This window comes from Ciconia boyciana, chromosome 14, assembly GCF_034638445.1.
Source record: "Ciconia boyciana chromosome 14, ASM3463844v1, whole genome shotgun sequence".
In the NCBI taxonomy this organism is placed as follows: domain Eukaryota; kingdom Metazoa; phylum Chordata; class Aves; order Ciconiiformes; family Ciconiidae; genus Ciconia; species Ciconia boyciana.
The window spans coordinates 635,104-651,300 of record NC_132947.1 but is presented as its reverse complement, the minus strand read 5'-3'; the positions used below and the strand labels follow the sequence as shown (position 1 = coordinate 651,300).

At 46.4% G+C, this 16,197-nt stretch overlaps 1 protein-coding gene across 1 annotated transcript in view; it reads right to left on the bottom strand.

The window, feature by feature from the left end:
- CTNNBL1 (catenin beta like 1) overlaps nucleotides 1–16,197 on the bottom strand; it is a 56,581-nt gene that overhangs the window by 2,134 nt on the left and 38,250 nt on the right. Inside the window, exons 12-15 of the mRNA XM_072879292.1 lie at nucleotides 12,671–12,768; nucleotides 11,472–11,552; nucleotides 4,257–4,394; nucleotides 3,567–3,639 (exon numbers count right to left, since the gene is read on the bottom strand). Coding sequence (XP_072735393.1) covers nucleotides 3,567–3,639; nucleotides 4,257–4,394; nucleotides 11,472–11,552; nucleotides 12,671–12,768 — 390 coding nt within the window. The remainder of the gene's footprint in view (nucleotides 1–3,566; nucleotides 3,640–4,256; nucleotides 4,395–11,471; nucleotides 11,553–12,670; nucleotides 12,769–16,197) is intronic.

Genomic DNA, 16,197 nt, shown 5'->3' with positions numbered 1-16,197 from the left:
GCTGGGGCAGCCCGGGTCGGCCCCGGCCGCAGGCAGAGCTCTGCGCTCAAAGCATCCGCGCCGCAGGCAGCGGGCTCGTGGCCCAGCTCCGGTTTTAGCTTTAAGGACTGCCAGAGTACTTGAACACACAACTCAAGCAGGGAAGCTGCAGAGTGCCACTAATGACACTGCCCTTCTATTGTCCCAGTGAGATCACTCAGACAAAAGCAAGCCACAAATTCCTCTAATCTTGTCCAAAAGCTCAGCGTTTTTCCTTCTAAATATTTAGGCTTCGTAAGACTAAAATCCCAGTGACTCCCAAGGCAGACTGTTTACTGGGTTACCAACAGTTGCTAATGCTAAATTGAAGAGACCAGATAAACCCTCAGAACCAGACTTTAAAAAAAAAAAAAAATCCCCCACCAAGGTTTTATGTGTTTACTTTTTTATTCAAAATTCCACCACTTCAGTGAGACAGCAAAAAAAAAATCAAATGTAAGCTGTCCCTGCCAACAGTTAAACAGAGCTTACACATTGCTGTAGCTACACAAAGGGAAAGGACCTAAGATTGGTTTCTGCTTCATTAGACAAAATACAATGGTTACAGAACAGTAAAAATCAATAGGGAAATATTGAAGCTTGTAATGGATATTGGAAGCTATAAAGCCTGCACATACTGGGGGACCACAGGCCAAATTTAGCACAGTCCTCATAACATAGCTACCATTTCTTTTTGATTACCCATGCTAACAGGTTTGGTTTGTAACGTTCAATAGGCGTTCCACCTTCCTGGCTCCCTGATGTGCCCATTACCTTCACTGAAACCAGATGTCTAACCAGGCATCATCGCCAGCACCTCTGGGGAGGGACCTCTGCACCTCAGCTCCTGCGGGGCTCCTGACAGCAGCTCCCCAGCACAGGGAGCAGGCACCAAAAGCTGGTCTCTCTGGATCGGTAAGGAACAGTATGCTTTCCCATTCCAGGGCCACGTATCGCTATTTAGAGAGGTCTGTGCCTCACTCCATTCCCAATGGGAGAGATGGAGGGATTGGGGCAAGAATTGCCCCAAGACACAGACACCACTTGCTGTCATGAGGACCAGCCTCCATCCCAAAAACATCCTCCCAGCCAAGGCACACACCGTTCAGTCATTCTCTTCCAAAGGATAAACTAACTGTCCCGTTGCAAGTAATGCTTGATCTTCAAGAGAAAGGAACTGTGGGAGGACTGGTCAGCCTGCAGAAATGCATTTAATGAGCCTTCAGTTATTTCCTGCCCACTCCTCCCCCTTGAAAGCTCTACCATAAGAAAACAGTCCTGCTTCCTCGCTTGCATCGTAAGTAATTCTAAGCAACCCCAAGGGATCCATCAGCTGTCAGGTTGCCAGAGAAACATGGAGAATATGTAGGCCATAAAAATCAAACTAAAAACCAAGTACCTAATTAGTATGCAAAAATAGAAAATAAAAACTGAACAAGAGCAAAACACTGAACGAAAAGTAAAAATAAACCAGCCTCATCTGTCCTGAGAGCAAGTTGGAAAGCGGCCTGAAATGTTTCAGCCAAGGCTCGAGGCTCCCAGCCTCCCAGTCATTTGGGACAGAGTCCCAAAGTTCAGACACCAATTAAATTTCGGAAATGCCCCACTGGCCCGCCCGGGAGGCACGCTTCCAGGGTCCACAACCAAACCCACTACTCCGACGGGCAAGCTGTGTTCAACAAACCAACTCCTCCGGAGAGGCAGGTACTTATCCATGGTGTCACTTCTGTTAAAAGGCAGCGAATCTGCACTGACAACATATTTGGACATAGGTGCGTAACTACTGAAAAACTTACATTTCACCAGCACAGACTGCAGATAAGCTCAGTGCTGCTCCTACCTGGCAGGAATCTTCTGGGCCCCATTGCAGTATTTCACAAGGGCCCACAAACACATTTATTTCTAAGGTCATTGACAATTGTGATGGCAAAAGTCTCTAAAACTGGCAAGCATAAGGGTTGGGGAGAGCTGAAGACAGAGCCCCAAATACTGTAGCCATCGCCCGTATTATTAACATGCCATGTGTGGCCTCTTCAGGCAGAGAACGTGTTACTGCCGAGAGTTCTGAACCTGCTGCACAATCCGCAGCTTGCAAGACATGATAAAACCACTGAAAAAGTTTCACAATGCAAGTCACTGTTTGTGAAAGAAAGAATCAGATGAAATTTTAATGCAGCTGCCCTCCAATTCAGCTTTGTATGTAAATCAACAAACCAAAGACATGAACGTGAAGTGTGTAAATACAGCGAGATGTGCAGACAAATCCCTTGGGCACCCGTGGCCCTGGTCAAGCGTGGGAATCTGAAAGCGACGTGAGCCATGCCCTACATTGGAAATGGACAGTCTGGAGGCAGGAATTGTCAAGTATCACAATTAAAAGCAGAAAAGACATCCTACCCAGTCCCCCCTGCTCATCACCAGGCATTAACTTGCACTTGCTAGCAAAGGACAAGGGCCAAAGAGATTGCCTATAGCAGCAGGTAATCTCACACTGTCAGAAAATCACTCTTAATTTCGTCATACCAGCCACCCTTCTGATGCCCTTCTTTCCTGCATATGGGAAGGGAGAAAAACAACAGGATCTGCAAGAAAAAAAGCTGCCTGTACCTGCCAGTGTTGGGGGGGTGGGCACAGAGGAAAGGCCAGGAGAACACCATTGTTATTCCCAAAGAAAGCAGAGACACCAAAACAACACAACCCACAGCCCAGTACCCCCAGAGATGCTGCCAACCTTCCTTCCTCTCCAGAAGAGAGAGAGAGATCCTCACCCCTCACCGAAAACAACACAGCCCCTCAGGAGCAGACACGTCCCGCACAACCCTCTGCTAAATCCGGAGGCACCTCCTGTGGGCAGCAGATTACCGGCTCTCCAGCTAAGCCTCGCAGCTCGGAGGGGGCTGTGGGGAGAGTCCGACTCCTGTCCACTTCTTCCCCCGTTCAGTTGGCTGCCTCTGCTGAAGGACAGCAGGCTACAGATGAGAGCCACAGCTCAAATAAGCGTTGCTCTAATTCAACATAAGCATTAAAAATAACAAGCAGTCCTTTAAAACTGGGATTGCAAATCACAACAGCTACATTTTAAAGCTACAGAGGATACTTTAATGCTATAATCCATATTAATCTGACACTAAGAACAAGACAAATACACCACGGATACTAATATGGTGCAGATGGTAAAGTGCAGGGCCATGTTAATGAGAGATGAGACTCCACTATTCTTCCCTCTAGCATGCATATACACTTCCCTTAAATATTTACTCTAGCGTTAATGTCAGCAGCGAGTTCCAGCCAGTCTGTAGGCGATGGCAGCATGAAGTGATGTGCTGTTCCATGACAGCAGACAACAGCAAGTGTCCTAACTCCAAGGTAAAGCACGCCTCTTATCAGGGTGATTCCAGCCCTGCCCAGATCTCAGAACACTACGCAACTGCAGCCTGCAGGTGCTCACGAAGTCAAGGAGAATTACATGCGAAGGCTCATCCTACAAAGTGATGACCTAGCTGTCCCTGGTAGAGATGAGATGCATGCATAGGAATATCTCAACTCACCCTTTAGGATGTGTCGAACAATTTTAATGGAGCTGCCTCTCATGTTCAGAATCTGATGCACTCTCTGACGAATCTGATGGGGGATAGGAAAGAGAAGAAAGTAATCTTCAGTACAACACAAAACCATCCACAACCCCACTTTTTCCCACTTTGAGGGAAGAGCAGAAACCCTGAGCACCACAAAACCCAACTCAGCCTTGCTAGTCGACAGTCCCAGAGCACCTACTCAGAAACGTTCAGGAAGGCATGTGGCACAGGTACACGTAACCACAAAACATATTCACAAACCCCAACGTAATCACGCCAGCAGAGATGCAGCATTTTGCATGGATCAAGAAAAGTCACCTTCTGTAGTCTGTGCCTTTGTGAGACCTTCTGAGAGAACGTCCCTTCCACTACTCTCTCAGCAGTGGCATGAATAGGGGCTTTCCATTTCAAACTGTGACCTCGCTCATGGCAGACTGTATGAATTCAGTGACAATAGTCACCTTCTGTACCCACTAATGTCCTCCTAACCGCTATAACTTGATGAAGCTGTATGGACACAAGTGCAATAAGCAGGAGGTTTCCTCCCAAAAAAGGAATTAAAGAGAAGGTTATTCAATGAGGCAGTGTTTGCAAGGATTGAGAGTCTTGTTTGTATCATGGATGGAAACACAGATTATCTGCCAGCCTTGTACCTAGCTTTACCTGGGGAACATTGGCATTACAGATCTCTGCCATGATGTAACAAATGAGCTGTAGAACAAAGAGACCGGCATCCAGGCGACGGAGATAGAATTCGTCTTCCATGTCATCGTCTATTATCTCTCCCCGACGCACCATGTCCTGTAAAGCAACACAAAGAAAAGGTGTGATGACTGTCTCTCAAAGTACTTCCCATTAGCAGTGGCAAAATGTTGGTGATATTTGCCGTTTCTTAAGAAACGCTTTGTTCCCCAAAACATTAACATCCATATATTTCTCGCCAAAGAAGAAATACTTTTAATAATTCATTTAAATTCACAAAACATGTCATTCAGTTTTGAACAAGGTTTTGCCTTTGCTGGTTGTGAAGTGTGTCCACCTGCAAATTAAAATTTTAATTTAAACATACAAATTACGTTTCTAAATTGAGCGATTAGAGACTGTGAATATGGAACAAACCAGTGTATCTATTATTTATAAGTTCTTTGTCAAAATGGAACAAAAAACCTGCTCTTTTACTGGCCATTTGAGGGTGCTGTTAAGCAGTGCAGAACATGACTCCAGCAGACTCAAAGACCTATCAGGCTTCCAACTTCATTATCAACTGATGAATGAGAAAACAGGTCTGAAAATTCTGCACAAGTACAGCTTCACCATGCCCAGCCTTGCTCTTCCAGCTTCACTTCTTAGGAATACTGACGGGGCCAAACCCCAGCCGGGGTCTGTTAGCAGAGGACCACCGGCTTCTGCGGGAATGCCGATGGTTCGCTCTTCCTCTGCACATCCCGTGTTTCACTAGCGAGACCTGCCCAAACGGAGGCCAAAGGCAGAAGGCAAGAGGCCATTCCATTTGTCTGGTTCAGAGAGAGCTGCTGCTTCAAAACACGGGCAAAAGCAGCCCGGCAATAAGCTCAGAGCAGCTTCCCCCGAGAAAGGCCGGCCACGTCCACCAGCTGAACCTGCCATCCATTTTCATGGAGACCGACAGGCCAAAGCAACCAACGTCACGTGTGACCTTTTGTATTTTGGGGTTTGTTTTTTGGTTTTGTTCTTAAATAAAGGAAGCAGCTTGTCAGATCCCGCTAGCTCGCTGCAGCTTCTGTGATTTATTATGTAGCTGGCTGGCAGGTGGGCACACGCCAGCGGAGCAATATTTTCTCATTAGAGCCATCACCAGCGAGAGCACTGTACCTGTAATGCTCAACCAGAAGTGCCTCCTCGGGGTGCACACGCTCCAGGCAAACACACGCAAGGTCACCAGCAGCAAAGCTGATTTAGGCTACCAAATTTTCCTGTTTTGTCAGGCCAAGTCCTCGCATCTAATTGTAGGTAGAGTCTTTTAGGCATAAGAAGGAAAATTAACCCTGTGCGCTTCTCACTGGAGAGAGCGCGGTGTATGCTCCCCATACAGAAATCTAAGTGACTTAGAAGTAGAGCTGTTTACCACTGCCTCCCAAAAGTGAGAGAGGAAAGCACAGGTAACGAAACACTTCTCTCTCCTCCTGGAAATCTAGCTTGCCAGTGAAAGAACAAGTTAAGTTTAAAAACAATGCCTAGTTACCAACGCCATAAAGTCAACTGCTTTGGCTACGCTACAGGATGCTTTAGCATCAGATCCTGTAGACTCCAGCATTTGCACAACTGTAATTTACTCCAGGTTCTCAAAATCATGGGCACAGGCATGACTGGGCAAAACCTGCACACAAGCTCTTGCCAGTAAAAAGAAAAATCCAATTTTGTGCAAGGAGTGACTTTCCTCACCCTACATCCATGCCAAATTGCTTGAACCTGATCAAATCTGGTCTCTAAAGCTAAACAATGTTGAGTCTGGCTAGCAAGAGATTGGAAGCCATTGACTGAAATATCAAAAAAACACATACCAGAAAGACGACAATTCCCGAACTACTGCTTACTCCCCCCACTGCACACAGGCTTATTGGCTACTCTTCTCAACAGTGCTAAATTCCTGAACAGAAAAACATCAACAGGCCAGGATTTTGAATCTCCAGAGCAGGAAACAAAGACCGTGTCTGTTCTGTATTCTGATCCAAGCACGGCGATCACAGGAGCCGAATCCAGGCAACTGCTGTCTTGATTACACAGAGAAGGCAGCAGTTGTAACAGCCCCTCTCGACAGAGCAGCGAGATTATTTTGTGCCAGTAAATTAAGCAGATATGAATTAGAAGACAAGTACAGTTTTAAGGTGACTTTTCACAGTCTTTTTTGTTTTTTTAAACCACAACCACCCTTTAAATGCTAATCTGCCTCCCAGTACAGTACCAAATAGCCACCTTTCCACTCTGTCTCTCTTTCAAAGCTGTCAAGTCGCTAACCTCCAAATGAGCACTCAGATGCCATTTCTAATCTGCCAACAATAGGTACTGAGATGCCCCTTGCTGATGGGAGAAGACAGCAATAAGATGGGCTTCTGTGAAGCTAAAATGAGCTTCTCTCACGCTAATGAGGCAGGACTGACAGGCCTCGAGGTGTCAAATAGAGACTCAAAACCTAAAGATACAACGGATCTGCCAATGCAATACAAAAGATCACATCTGCTCCACATAGTCACTGGAGTCGGTCCCAAAAGATTCTCCATATCCTCCTCCTTCGTTACCTACCTTTCACCTTCCCCAGCACACACAGCAAGGCTGGGCAGAGCAGAAGGGATGGGCACTGATCGAGAACAAGAACACCTCCAGGATTCTGGTTTTACTTCCTCACCGGGTGGGATAGCGAGGCCACTCCAGGTCATCAGAGACGAGAAGGCTGCGAATGGCCATGCATGAGAACAGCTATCATCTCTTGTCTCCTACACCAAGTACAGATTCTCTCCCCTTACTACTTTCTGTCTGTATTACTGCGGAGGGGCAAGTGACGCAAGCCATGCTCAGGAGGTGCTTTCAGATCACAGGCTAATAGCTAAACTCAAGGTCATCACTAAGCCCTTGGTCAAAAAGGATATGCAGGAGACAGGGACCGACACTTGCGACAGGAGAGGAGCAAGCAGAAGCCTCGGGTGAAATCAGACCACCACAACAAGGACTGCCCAGGACCATCTGCTTTCAGCTCACAGCTGTGACGATTTCCCCAGAAGCCTCTTTCACATGCGGAGGCTGCAGAGCACATGGTCTCTTCAGCGGACTGACCACTGTTTTCCTTGAAACACAGAACAGTTAGGATCGAGCCCTAGTCAGGTCACGGACTCTACTGCAGCCAGGAGAGCAGGCAGACATCCAGGTCACACCAAGGTGACCAAGAAGCTCTCAGAACCACACTAGAAACCATCAGAGCCCTCTGCCGTGGGAAGGACTTTCTTAATTTTTGCCTTATGAGCAGAAACACGCTTGAATTTCTGTAAATTGAGCCACCAACCTGCAAGAGCTGAAAAGCTCCTTGCAATTGCTACAAAGCATACCATCACTTCCGAGTCAGCAGAAACAGAGCAGCAGCTCCTGCAAAAGCGTGAGCTCAACTTCAGCAGCAAGAAACAGGAACCATGTTAGGGTAGTGTCATCTAAAAAGACCCACCAGTCTCAGCGAGAAGGTTCAAAGCTTACCTCAGCTTGCTGGCTGTTTGCTGGAAAAGCTCGCAGTACGGACCGTGCGAATTCAGCCACGCTCCAGAATGCGCACGTCCTCCCGTGAACACAGTTGTGTTCTTTTCACTTGCACTAACCCAGCCCCTGCCAGGACGCTATGTCCTGCCCTCAGTACAACGCCAGGCAATTTGGTCCTTCTAAACCAAACTGAAATGCTGGGCTAATACAAATTCTTGTTTCAGTTACCCAAATCTGTGGATGTTGCTCTCACGCTAGGAGTTCCACCTCTCCCTTTCAAGGATGGAATGACTTAACTGTAACACAATTAGCATGTAATTTGTAAGTCATTATAGTGCAAAGTGTCTGGTGAGAATATTTTATCGAATAAACCTGCTGAGCATAATTTTCTGTGGAACTATAAAAATATTAAACCATCTCCTGTCTTTTCCTACCATTTTTAGAGATCACTAAGGCTATTGCTGCTGCCTCTAATTATGCCTCATTTTAGAAGGAGTTAAAAGCCATAGGGTTTTGCACCATTTCCTATAGAAAGAATTAAAGAATTTGAGAGGGGGACAAGATATTTTCTAGGTTTCATGAACTAAAGACTCTGAGAAAAGTGCTAAGACAGGCATCAGGTGTTGGAGACGTGCTCACATGGACTTTGCTCCTGGGTTTCACATGGCAATTAGGGGTAATCACTAAGTTATCACCTCTGATCACTTCTGAATAGATTCCACAGAAGCGAACAAGTGGGTAACACTGAGCAGAAGGGAAGCTCTCCCTCTGGACCTCATCCTGTTTCATTGTCCAGATTAAGGGGGCAGTTTCATTACAACCGATCTTCCTCAAAAACAACTGGCTTCAGAAATTCCTCCCCTCCCTTCTACCCTCAACTATTCCCACACCTTTACCACCACAGGCTGAAGAGCTGGACTATAAACCAGATCACTAAAATAAGCCAAGCTAAAATAAAGAAAAAGGAAGAGCACTGCAAGAGCAAGAGCTTATGCCAGCTGTACTGCTAAAGATAAAACATCAGGTATGACGGACTGTCGTGGTTTAGCCCCAGCCAGCAACTAAGCACCACGCAGCCGCTCGCTCACTCCCCCCTGGTGGGATGGGGGAGAGAATCGGAAGAGCAAAAGTAAGAAAACTCGAGGGTTGAGATAAAGACAGTTTAATAGGGAAAGCAAAAGCCGCGCACGCAAGCAAAGCAAAGCAAGGAATTCCTTCACTACTTCCCATGGGCAGGCAGGTGTTCAGCCATCTCCAGGAAAGCAGGGCTCCATCACGCGTAATGGTTACTTGGGAAGACAAACGCCATCACTCCAAATGTCCCCCCTTCCTTCTTCTTCCCCAGCTTTATATACTGAGCATGACATCATGTGGTATGGAATAGCCCTTTGGTCAGTTTGGATCAACTATCCTGGCTGTGTCCCCTCCCAGCTTCTTCTGCACCTGGCAGAGCATGGGAAGCTGAAAAGTCCTTGGCTAGTGCAGCAACAACTAAAACATCTCTGTATTATCAACACTGTTTTCAGCACAAATTCAAAACATAGCCCCATACCAGCCACTCTAAAGAAAATTAACTCAATCTCAGCTGAAACCAGGACACACACTCAGTCATTCCTCGTATAATCAGGTTTTAACTTCTTGTAATGCAAGACTTACACCAGGATACTCCGTCCATCAGACCTGAACCTCGCTCTCATCAGTATAGGCTGAACATGTAAAATCTCATCAAGTATCTTTTTTCTTTGGGGCAGGGAGAAAGGTGAGGATCTGTATTCCAGATTTTTGGGGTACTACTGCAAGAGAAAGGTCAAAAGCCCTCAAGTGACAGAGCACAGTTTCTAAAGGACCAAGCATTCATACCATCTACTTCATGTGCCATTGATTCAATGATTGGCACATTGATTCATGTGGCAGTTGTGGCACAATGATTCATATGCCACAACTAGAAATATTAAAGTGCTCCATAAATCCTGTCACAGCCAGACAATGCTGTGGTTTGACGGACAGAATGATGGCTTTTGCCTACTTCTGTGCGGGGAAACCACTTGAGCCACTTCCGATCTCAGCAGACCGTTTCCCACTGACCATTTGAGGACGCTACAAAACAAACAGCAATTCCAAGAGTGTTCCAAGCTAGGAATGACTCTTAACATCGTATTTCATACACGTTGTGGCCAATATATCGCACATATGAGATGCTTCTGCCAAATCCTATTATTAGCTCTAATAGGAGTGAAGAATTGAGATCCATTCATTCTAGCCATTCCAGCCTACAGAGCCCTGCAGTGGAACAAAGGCACAGTGGCCTTCTGGATACAGGCGGAAAACCTGAGACTCTTTGGTTTCTCTTCTTTTGTACATCAGTAAACACGAATGGGTTAATATTATTAATTAAAGAGCTTCTACACAAGCTTCTTCACACTCAAATTCCCTTCACTCCTGCTTTGTGCTGGCTGCTTGCTACAGGTGTTAACATTTGCAGACTGCTTCAGGATCTTTTTGGATAAAGGGCACATACACTAGCTCTGCATGTTGCATTTAAGGGCTCTGTATAGCAGCTGCCCATACACCACAAGACTTCAGCCAGAAAAATCCATTCTGTTTTTTTGAGTTCTAAACCCCACACACCAACACTGAAATGTAAAGAATAAATAATTTCTTGCTGTGTTCCGAGGAGGATGAATGGAGCGCGGAGGGATAGCAGGAAAGGGTAAAAGGCTGTTTTTCTTCAGGCCACCGTTCATTTGTGAAGCTGCAGCTGTCCATATGGAGCCTGAATGCTGGCAGCAAAAGCAACTCCATTCATCACTCACCCCCGCGCCTTTTTGAGCAGCAGCAGTGCTGCTGAGCTCCGATGCCCTCGGAATGTTTGCCAGTGCCCAGAGAAGTGGCCTTGGCCGTGGGCAGACAGCTGTTTGTCGGAGCCTGGCAGGGGGCTGCAGCCCGTGGCATGCTGAGCTCGCCTGCGTGCGGGGACAGCGGCTGCAGTGATTACTCTCCGTCAGTGCTAATCAATCTCACACCCTCTTCAGTGCTGATACAGATAATCTTGTGGGAAGCTGGCCAAGCTCGCTAACAGCTCTGCAAGCTGCTTCCTGACTCCAACAGCTCGTTCTCTTTCAAAAAGTCTGTTCCAGCTTCAGTTCCAAGAAAGTACTGTGTGGTACCAAGGCTCATGTCATTCAAAACGATTCACTGCTGGTGTGCAGAGAGCACACCAGCCTTTGGCTGCAGCCTCATCTAACTAATCAAAATAGACGCTTTCTCACAGCTGATCAGAACTCTAAAGACCAGGGTAGGAGGCCTCGCACATTATCATGTAATTGTCTCTCTGCATTTCACTTACTCTCCACCTGCCAAATCAAGCAAGATTTCAGCCAAGTAAAAGTGAAGGTAAATTGAAGTACAGACTTAGGCCCTCCTAGTAAAATTCACTCCAAGAAAAGGCCAGAAGCACTTGCTGTAGAGAAGTTCTCAGCCCATTTTATCTGAGGTTAACTGGAAACTGGAGAGCAGGACAACAAGAATTAAGAGGCAACAGCACAGGCATGAGGGCACAGCTCAGAAGAGTGACCTGGCTGAGCCAGAAGTTCTGTGCAGACAACATGCCTGTGCAGAGGTATTGTAGACATGAGCTCACAAAACTTAAATAATACATACATGTTTCTCTCCATCAATCTTCTTATCAGCTGCCTGCATTGCATCCAGGTACTTAAAATACAGTTCCATCAGCCTATCAACCTGCAAGGGTAGAAGAGAGAGACCTAAGCAAGAAAAAAAAACAATGCAATCATCTTTAATCCTTCATGCTATGCTGTTTTCCTCCCAGCTGCAGTCTTCACAAAGTAACAGGCAATTCTGTCACTCACAGGAAGGAATACATTACAGAAGGACGGTACAAGCGTTGGTCGGATGAGCACACTGAGTCTGCAGGCATTTGAATGTAATCCCATAGCACAATATGGTCTCGTCAGCTCCAGCTAAAAGGCAGCGACAGACACGTGTCCCTAGCTCACTCGCTCTCCCGTGCTGTGGGTCTCCGGTTCTCCTGCTTTCTGCAGCGGACCTTTCTGTCTACGCTGCATGCAGCCAAGCTTGCGTTAAATGTATCAGACATGTTACGGCTCTCCTGCTCTCCCCTGAACTGTATTAGGCAACTGAAAGCCTATCTAGTAATGGGAAATTTTCTTCAATTAGGAGAACAGGTTATGAAAAACACCTTTAAGACACACTAATGAGGACTACTAAGGAACCAGTATTTCCCCAGTGGCAGAATTTACAAATCCCTTGGGAATTACTGGTTTGCAAAAGCTGCTGTTTCTGTTTTGCAGCTGTTTGATCTATCCACCACCATGTAAATATTTTGGAAAGCATTTCCCCGAGTAAACACCACTAAAGTGACACATTCTAGGGGAGGAATGGGGAATGTTAAATGTATACTATAGCAATTCCTAAACTCTCTGCAAAAGAGCTTCACTAGAAAAGACTTCTAGTCTTCCACACTGCCCTGGTCTCACAGAGCCAGCACAAGGTAATACCACACAGCACGTGCTACGTGGTCAGGCTTCAGCAGAGACACACAACCCAGGACTGAGAATCGCTACTACCATGTGCAAGAGCACCAGAAAACAAGAGCACGTGTGATGTGGGAGGCCAAGCACTGAAGGTATTTCCAGTTCTCCAGTTCGTAGATAACAACATGAATGAGAGAACGACGGCCTGTGAGAGTACCAGTTTCTACAGGCAGGTACAGTACCGGCTATTCAGTACCTTAGCGAGTGTACACAGGCACCCTGCCATTATCAAGCACCTTCCCAGCCTGGTATCCCAGAGACTGCAGACACATATTCAGCACTCACCTTCTCACTGTCATTCTCTGTGAATTTATTCAGTAACCGTGTCCTCTGCTGCCCTCTCAGGTTTCGCAGAAGGGAGGCCAGGATGGAACAGACATGTTCTGGAGATACAAAATGAAAATTGCATGCTGAGATCAGGAACAGGAGCTTATTTTTCTCTGTAACATGCCATTAAATTTACTACTAGCACCCCCGCATGTAGCCATTGATAAGCGGAACCCCGGTTCCTTCCCATCACCGGTGAGCGGAGGCAGAGCGGTGGTGAGAGCAGCGAGCCGTGTTTGCAGGGAGCACAGACAGCTCCTCACCCACCACAGCCAGCTAGCGAGGTCTCCTCGCTAGCACCGATCCTGCTTCTCCTCAGTGACCTGAAAAAAGCACCTTACGTAAAGCACAAATTCTGCTCCAGTTTGCCTCCCCAGGCTGGCACGCCTGCCTGGCAGCACGCGCTCTCTGGCACCCTCGGTCACAGCTAAAGGCACAGCACGCTGCCTCCTCCCCTGGGCTGAAAGGAATCCTGGCTGGCGCTGGCACTGTCAGCGAATGACCCTTAGGTTGCCAAACTGGGACCGGTTATTGAAACAGGAAAGCTTGAGATCGGAGTAACTGTTCCAGCGTGCGGCTCCTGTGGAGACTTAACTGGTATTAGCTAGAGGAAAAAATCCTCAAACAAACCACTTTACTTACAGAAAATCCCACGGATTGAACACGAACGTGCCACAACAAACCAGAACCAACCAAATAAACGTGTTCTACAGTCTTCTCAGTCGCGCTCGGGGGTCATATTTTACAGCACAAACCTTGGAGCCAAGTAAAAAGTCAACGTTGCAAGCACACAAGAGGCAACATCTGCGTTAATGTCCAACCACGGCTTCACTCTGAAAGGTGACTGAACCAAGTGCCTCCAACCCCCAGCAATGCTGCTCTGCTGAGGAGCAGGACTGAGCTCTGAGGAGTTCCTTCTGCAGGAACACAGATGTCCCTCGGTGGGGGACCATCAAAGGAGGTACCGAAGGGCCGCGTGGCATTGCTGCTTCCGTGCCTTGCACGCCTCCCAGCAGCTCCTCCTGAGCACCAACGCGGTGCACGCCCTCGCCGCAGCCAGCCGCTGCAAGGCACCAGGTTCAAGCGGTGTTCAAAAGCGCAGCGTTTCGGAACGGGGCCTTGAGCTCTTTGCTCCTCGAGGGACAGAAAGCAACACCATCTTCTCCAAAAGCACACTTTTTCACATAGGGTGTCTTACGCTTCTTTAACCACTAATATTTGGCTGTACCAGACTTCAGCGATGCACAAAAGCAAGTGCTTTCCTGCATCCTTGTTTCTTCAGAAGGATTCACCAGTTTCAGGCGCAATTTATATACAATACACATATAAAATCATACTGGCTTTGAAACATTTTGAGTCAAGCTCTCGTTACAACTCTCATGCTCTGGCTCTTTCTTGGTTTGCCCATGAACACTTTCCAGGGTGGAGGACCCGACTCACCCCTGGGAGCCAGCCTGAGGTGAGGGAAGGAGCCCAGGGAAGGCGTCCGCCTTCCTTTTCTTGTGAAAGGGAGGCAGAGCAGCCACACACCACAGTTCTGCACCCCCAGTGTCACAGGAGATGCAGAGATGCAAATCATTTGCAAAATGTATGCCGACACGAGACGTGATGTTGGCAATATCAAAGAGTATATGGTTTTAATATGGGGAAATAAAACCAAGCACAAAGGCGCAAAGCAAATGAGAGGCATGAGTTTCTCTCCCTTGCTAAATCATTTGGTATTGCTTCCTGCCTACACGTCTGCATTAAGCACAGACCTTATGCTTTAGACATCTCAATGTATTCAAAACTGTAACTTCTCCAAGATGTCCTCACTTTAATCGTGCTGATTAAGACTGATGAAAAATAATGGCCATAAACATTTCCTCACCCACTGTGGCGGGGAGAGGAGAAGGGGTGTCAAGATTTGTTACTTTCAGAGAGGAAAATGCAACGCACGGAGGAAAGGGATCATCATCTTATAGCCGTCAAACCATTTTAACATGCATTTCCACAGCTCTGCCTAGCCCGGAGCCACGAGAAGCCTTCATCGATTGCACCGGCGTACAAAGGACAAGCGACACCCATGTGTTTGCAGGGAGCTTCTGCACTACCTGCCAGCTTACACCTCCATGGAAAGGCCAAGTCACACAGGCTGCTTGTCCAAGTTGTGTCTGCCCTCTCTGTAGCACAGATTATCTGCATACTACATAAGGGCAGCAAACAGAAGAGGCTGTACGCAGGCACGCACACACCCCATTTCATTAGCTACTTATAAATGTAGCTTCCTTAGAAACAGATTTCTGCCTGAGGTGGTGTCAATTTTTCATGTACCAAAGAGACTGGGAGAGCTGCTGGCAGGAGGAGCAGAGGAGATAACAGGTTTATCGGGTGGCCAGCACCGTGCGGCTGCTCTGTCATTTCGACAGGATAACGTGGGGGTGAAGGATGGCTCTGGGTATGTCAGTGCACGCTCTCGCTGCAGAGAAACAGTTATTCCACAAAAAGCAACACCAAATTAAGTGTCTACATTAAAAATATTGTAAAAAGCCTCCAAAGTCCTTGCGAGATCCCGTTTTCTTAAGGTGGGAAAAAAAAAACAACAAAAAGACTACTCTTTTTTTTTTTTTTTTAATTACATCCCAACAGATGCTTTGCTGTTTTAGAAAGAAGCCAGCATGCTGTACTTCACACTATTTTTTCCCAAACCTTCTTTTTTTGGAAGTGTTTAGAAGTGTTGACACAGTATTTTAGTAGTAATATTTTCACCAATGATATATCTTCATTGCTTTTTTTCAATACTCCTTTACTAGGAAATGTATTTTAGCCATCATTTTTGCTTTGGTGCTCATATGCAGATATTTATCCATTTTATCAATAAAATCTTTAAAACTACTGAGAAGTCTAAAGAAGCTGACACAGGTTTTTTAAGAATTAGGTTATTCTTTCAACATATCACTCCAGAAACCCCAGGAAATATTTAGTTGCCTGGTGAAAATGTTCAAAAAAAAATATTTTACAGAAATATTTCTGAACTATCTAAACCTTTCTTTCGATCAGCTTCCTGAAAAAAATGCAGTAGTGCGTTTCATATTCCCCTCTAAAAAAAAAATCACAATTATGCCATAATGCAACTCCTGGCCCAATAAACACCAACACCCATCGCAAGGACACCAGCCACAACCAGGACAAACCTTGGGGTATGAGAAGTGCTATGGGATAAGTGGCTGAATCCATTATTCAATGAATTAAAGCACTTACACAAGCAATCAGAAGTGAGAGGTGTTAACCTGGGAACGAAGGTTTCTGCGAACGTGGGGGTCTCACCATTTTCCCACGAACTGCACCTATATATATGTATCTATATAAAATCTCACATGTGCAAAATTTTAGAAGTCCATAATCACAGTATTTGCTCTGGGTTGGATCTTCTTTGGAAAACGATTAGTAGCTGGTGCTATTCCGAGTCCTCAGAAAGCAAAACCTGCAGCTGCCCAGCTTTGATC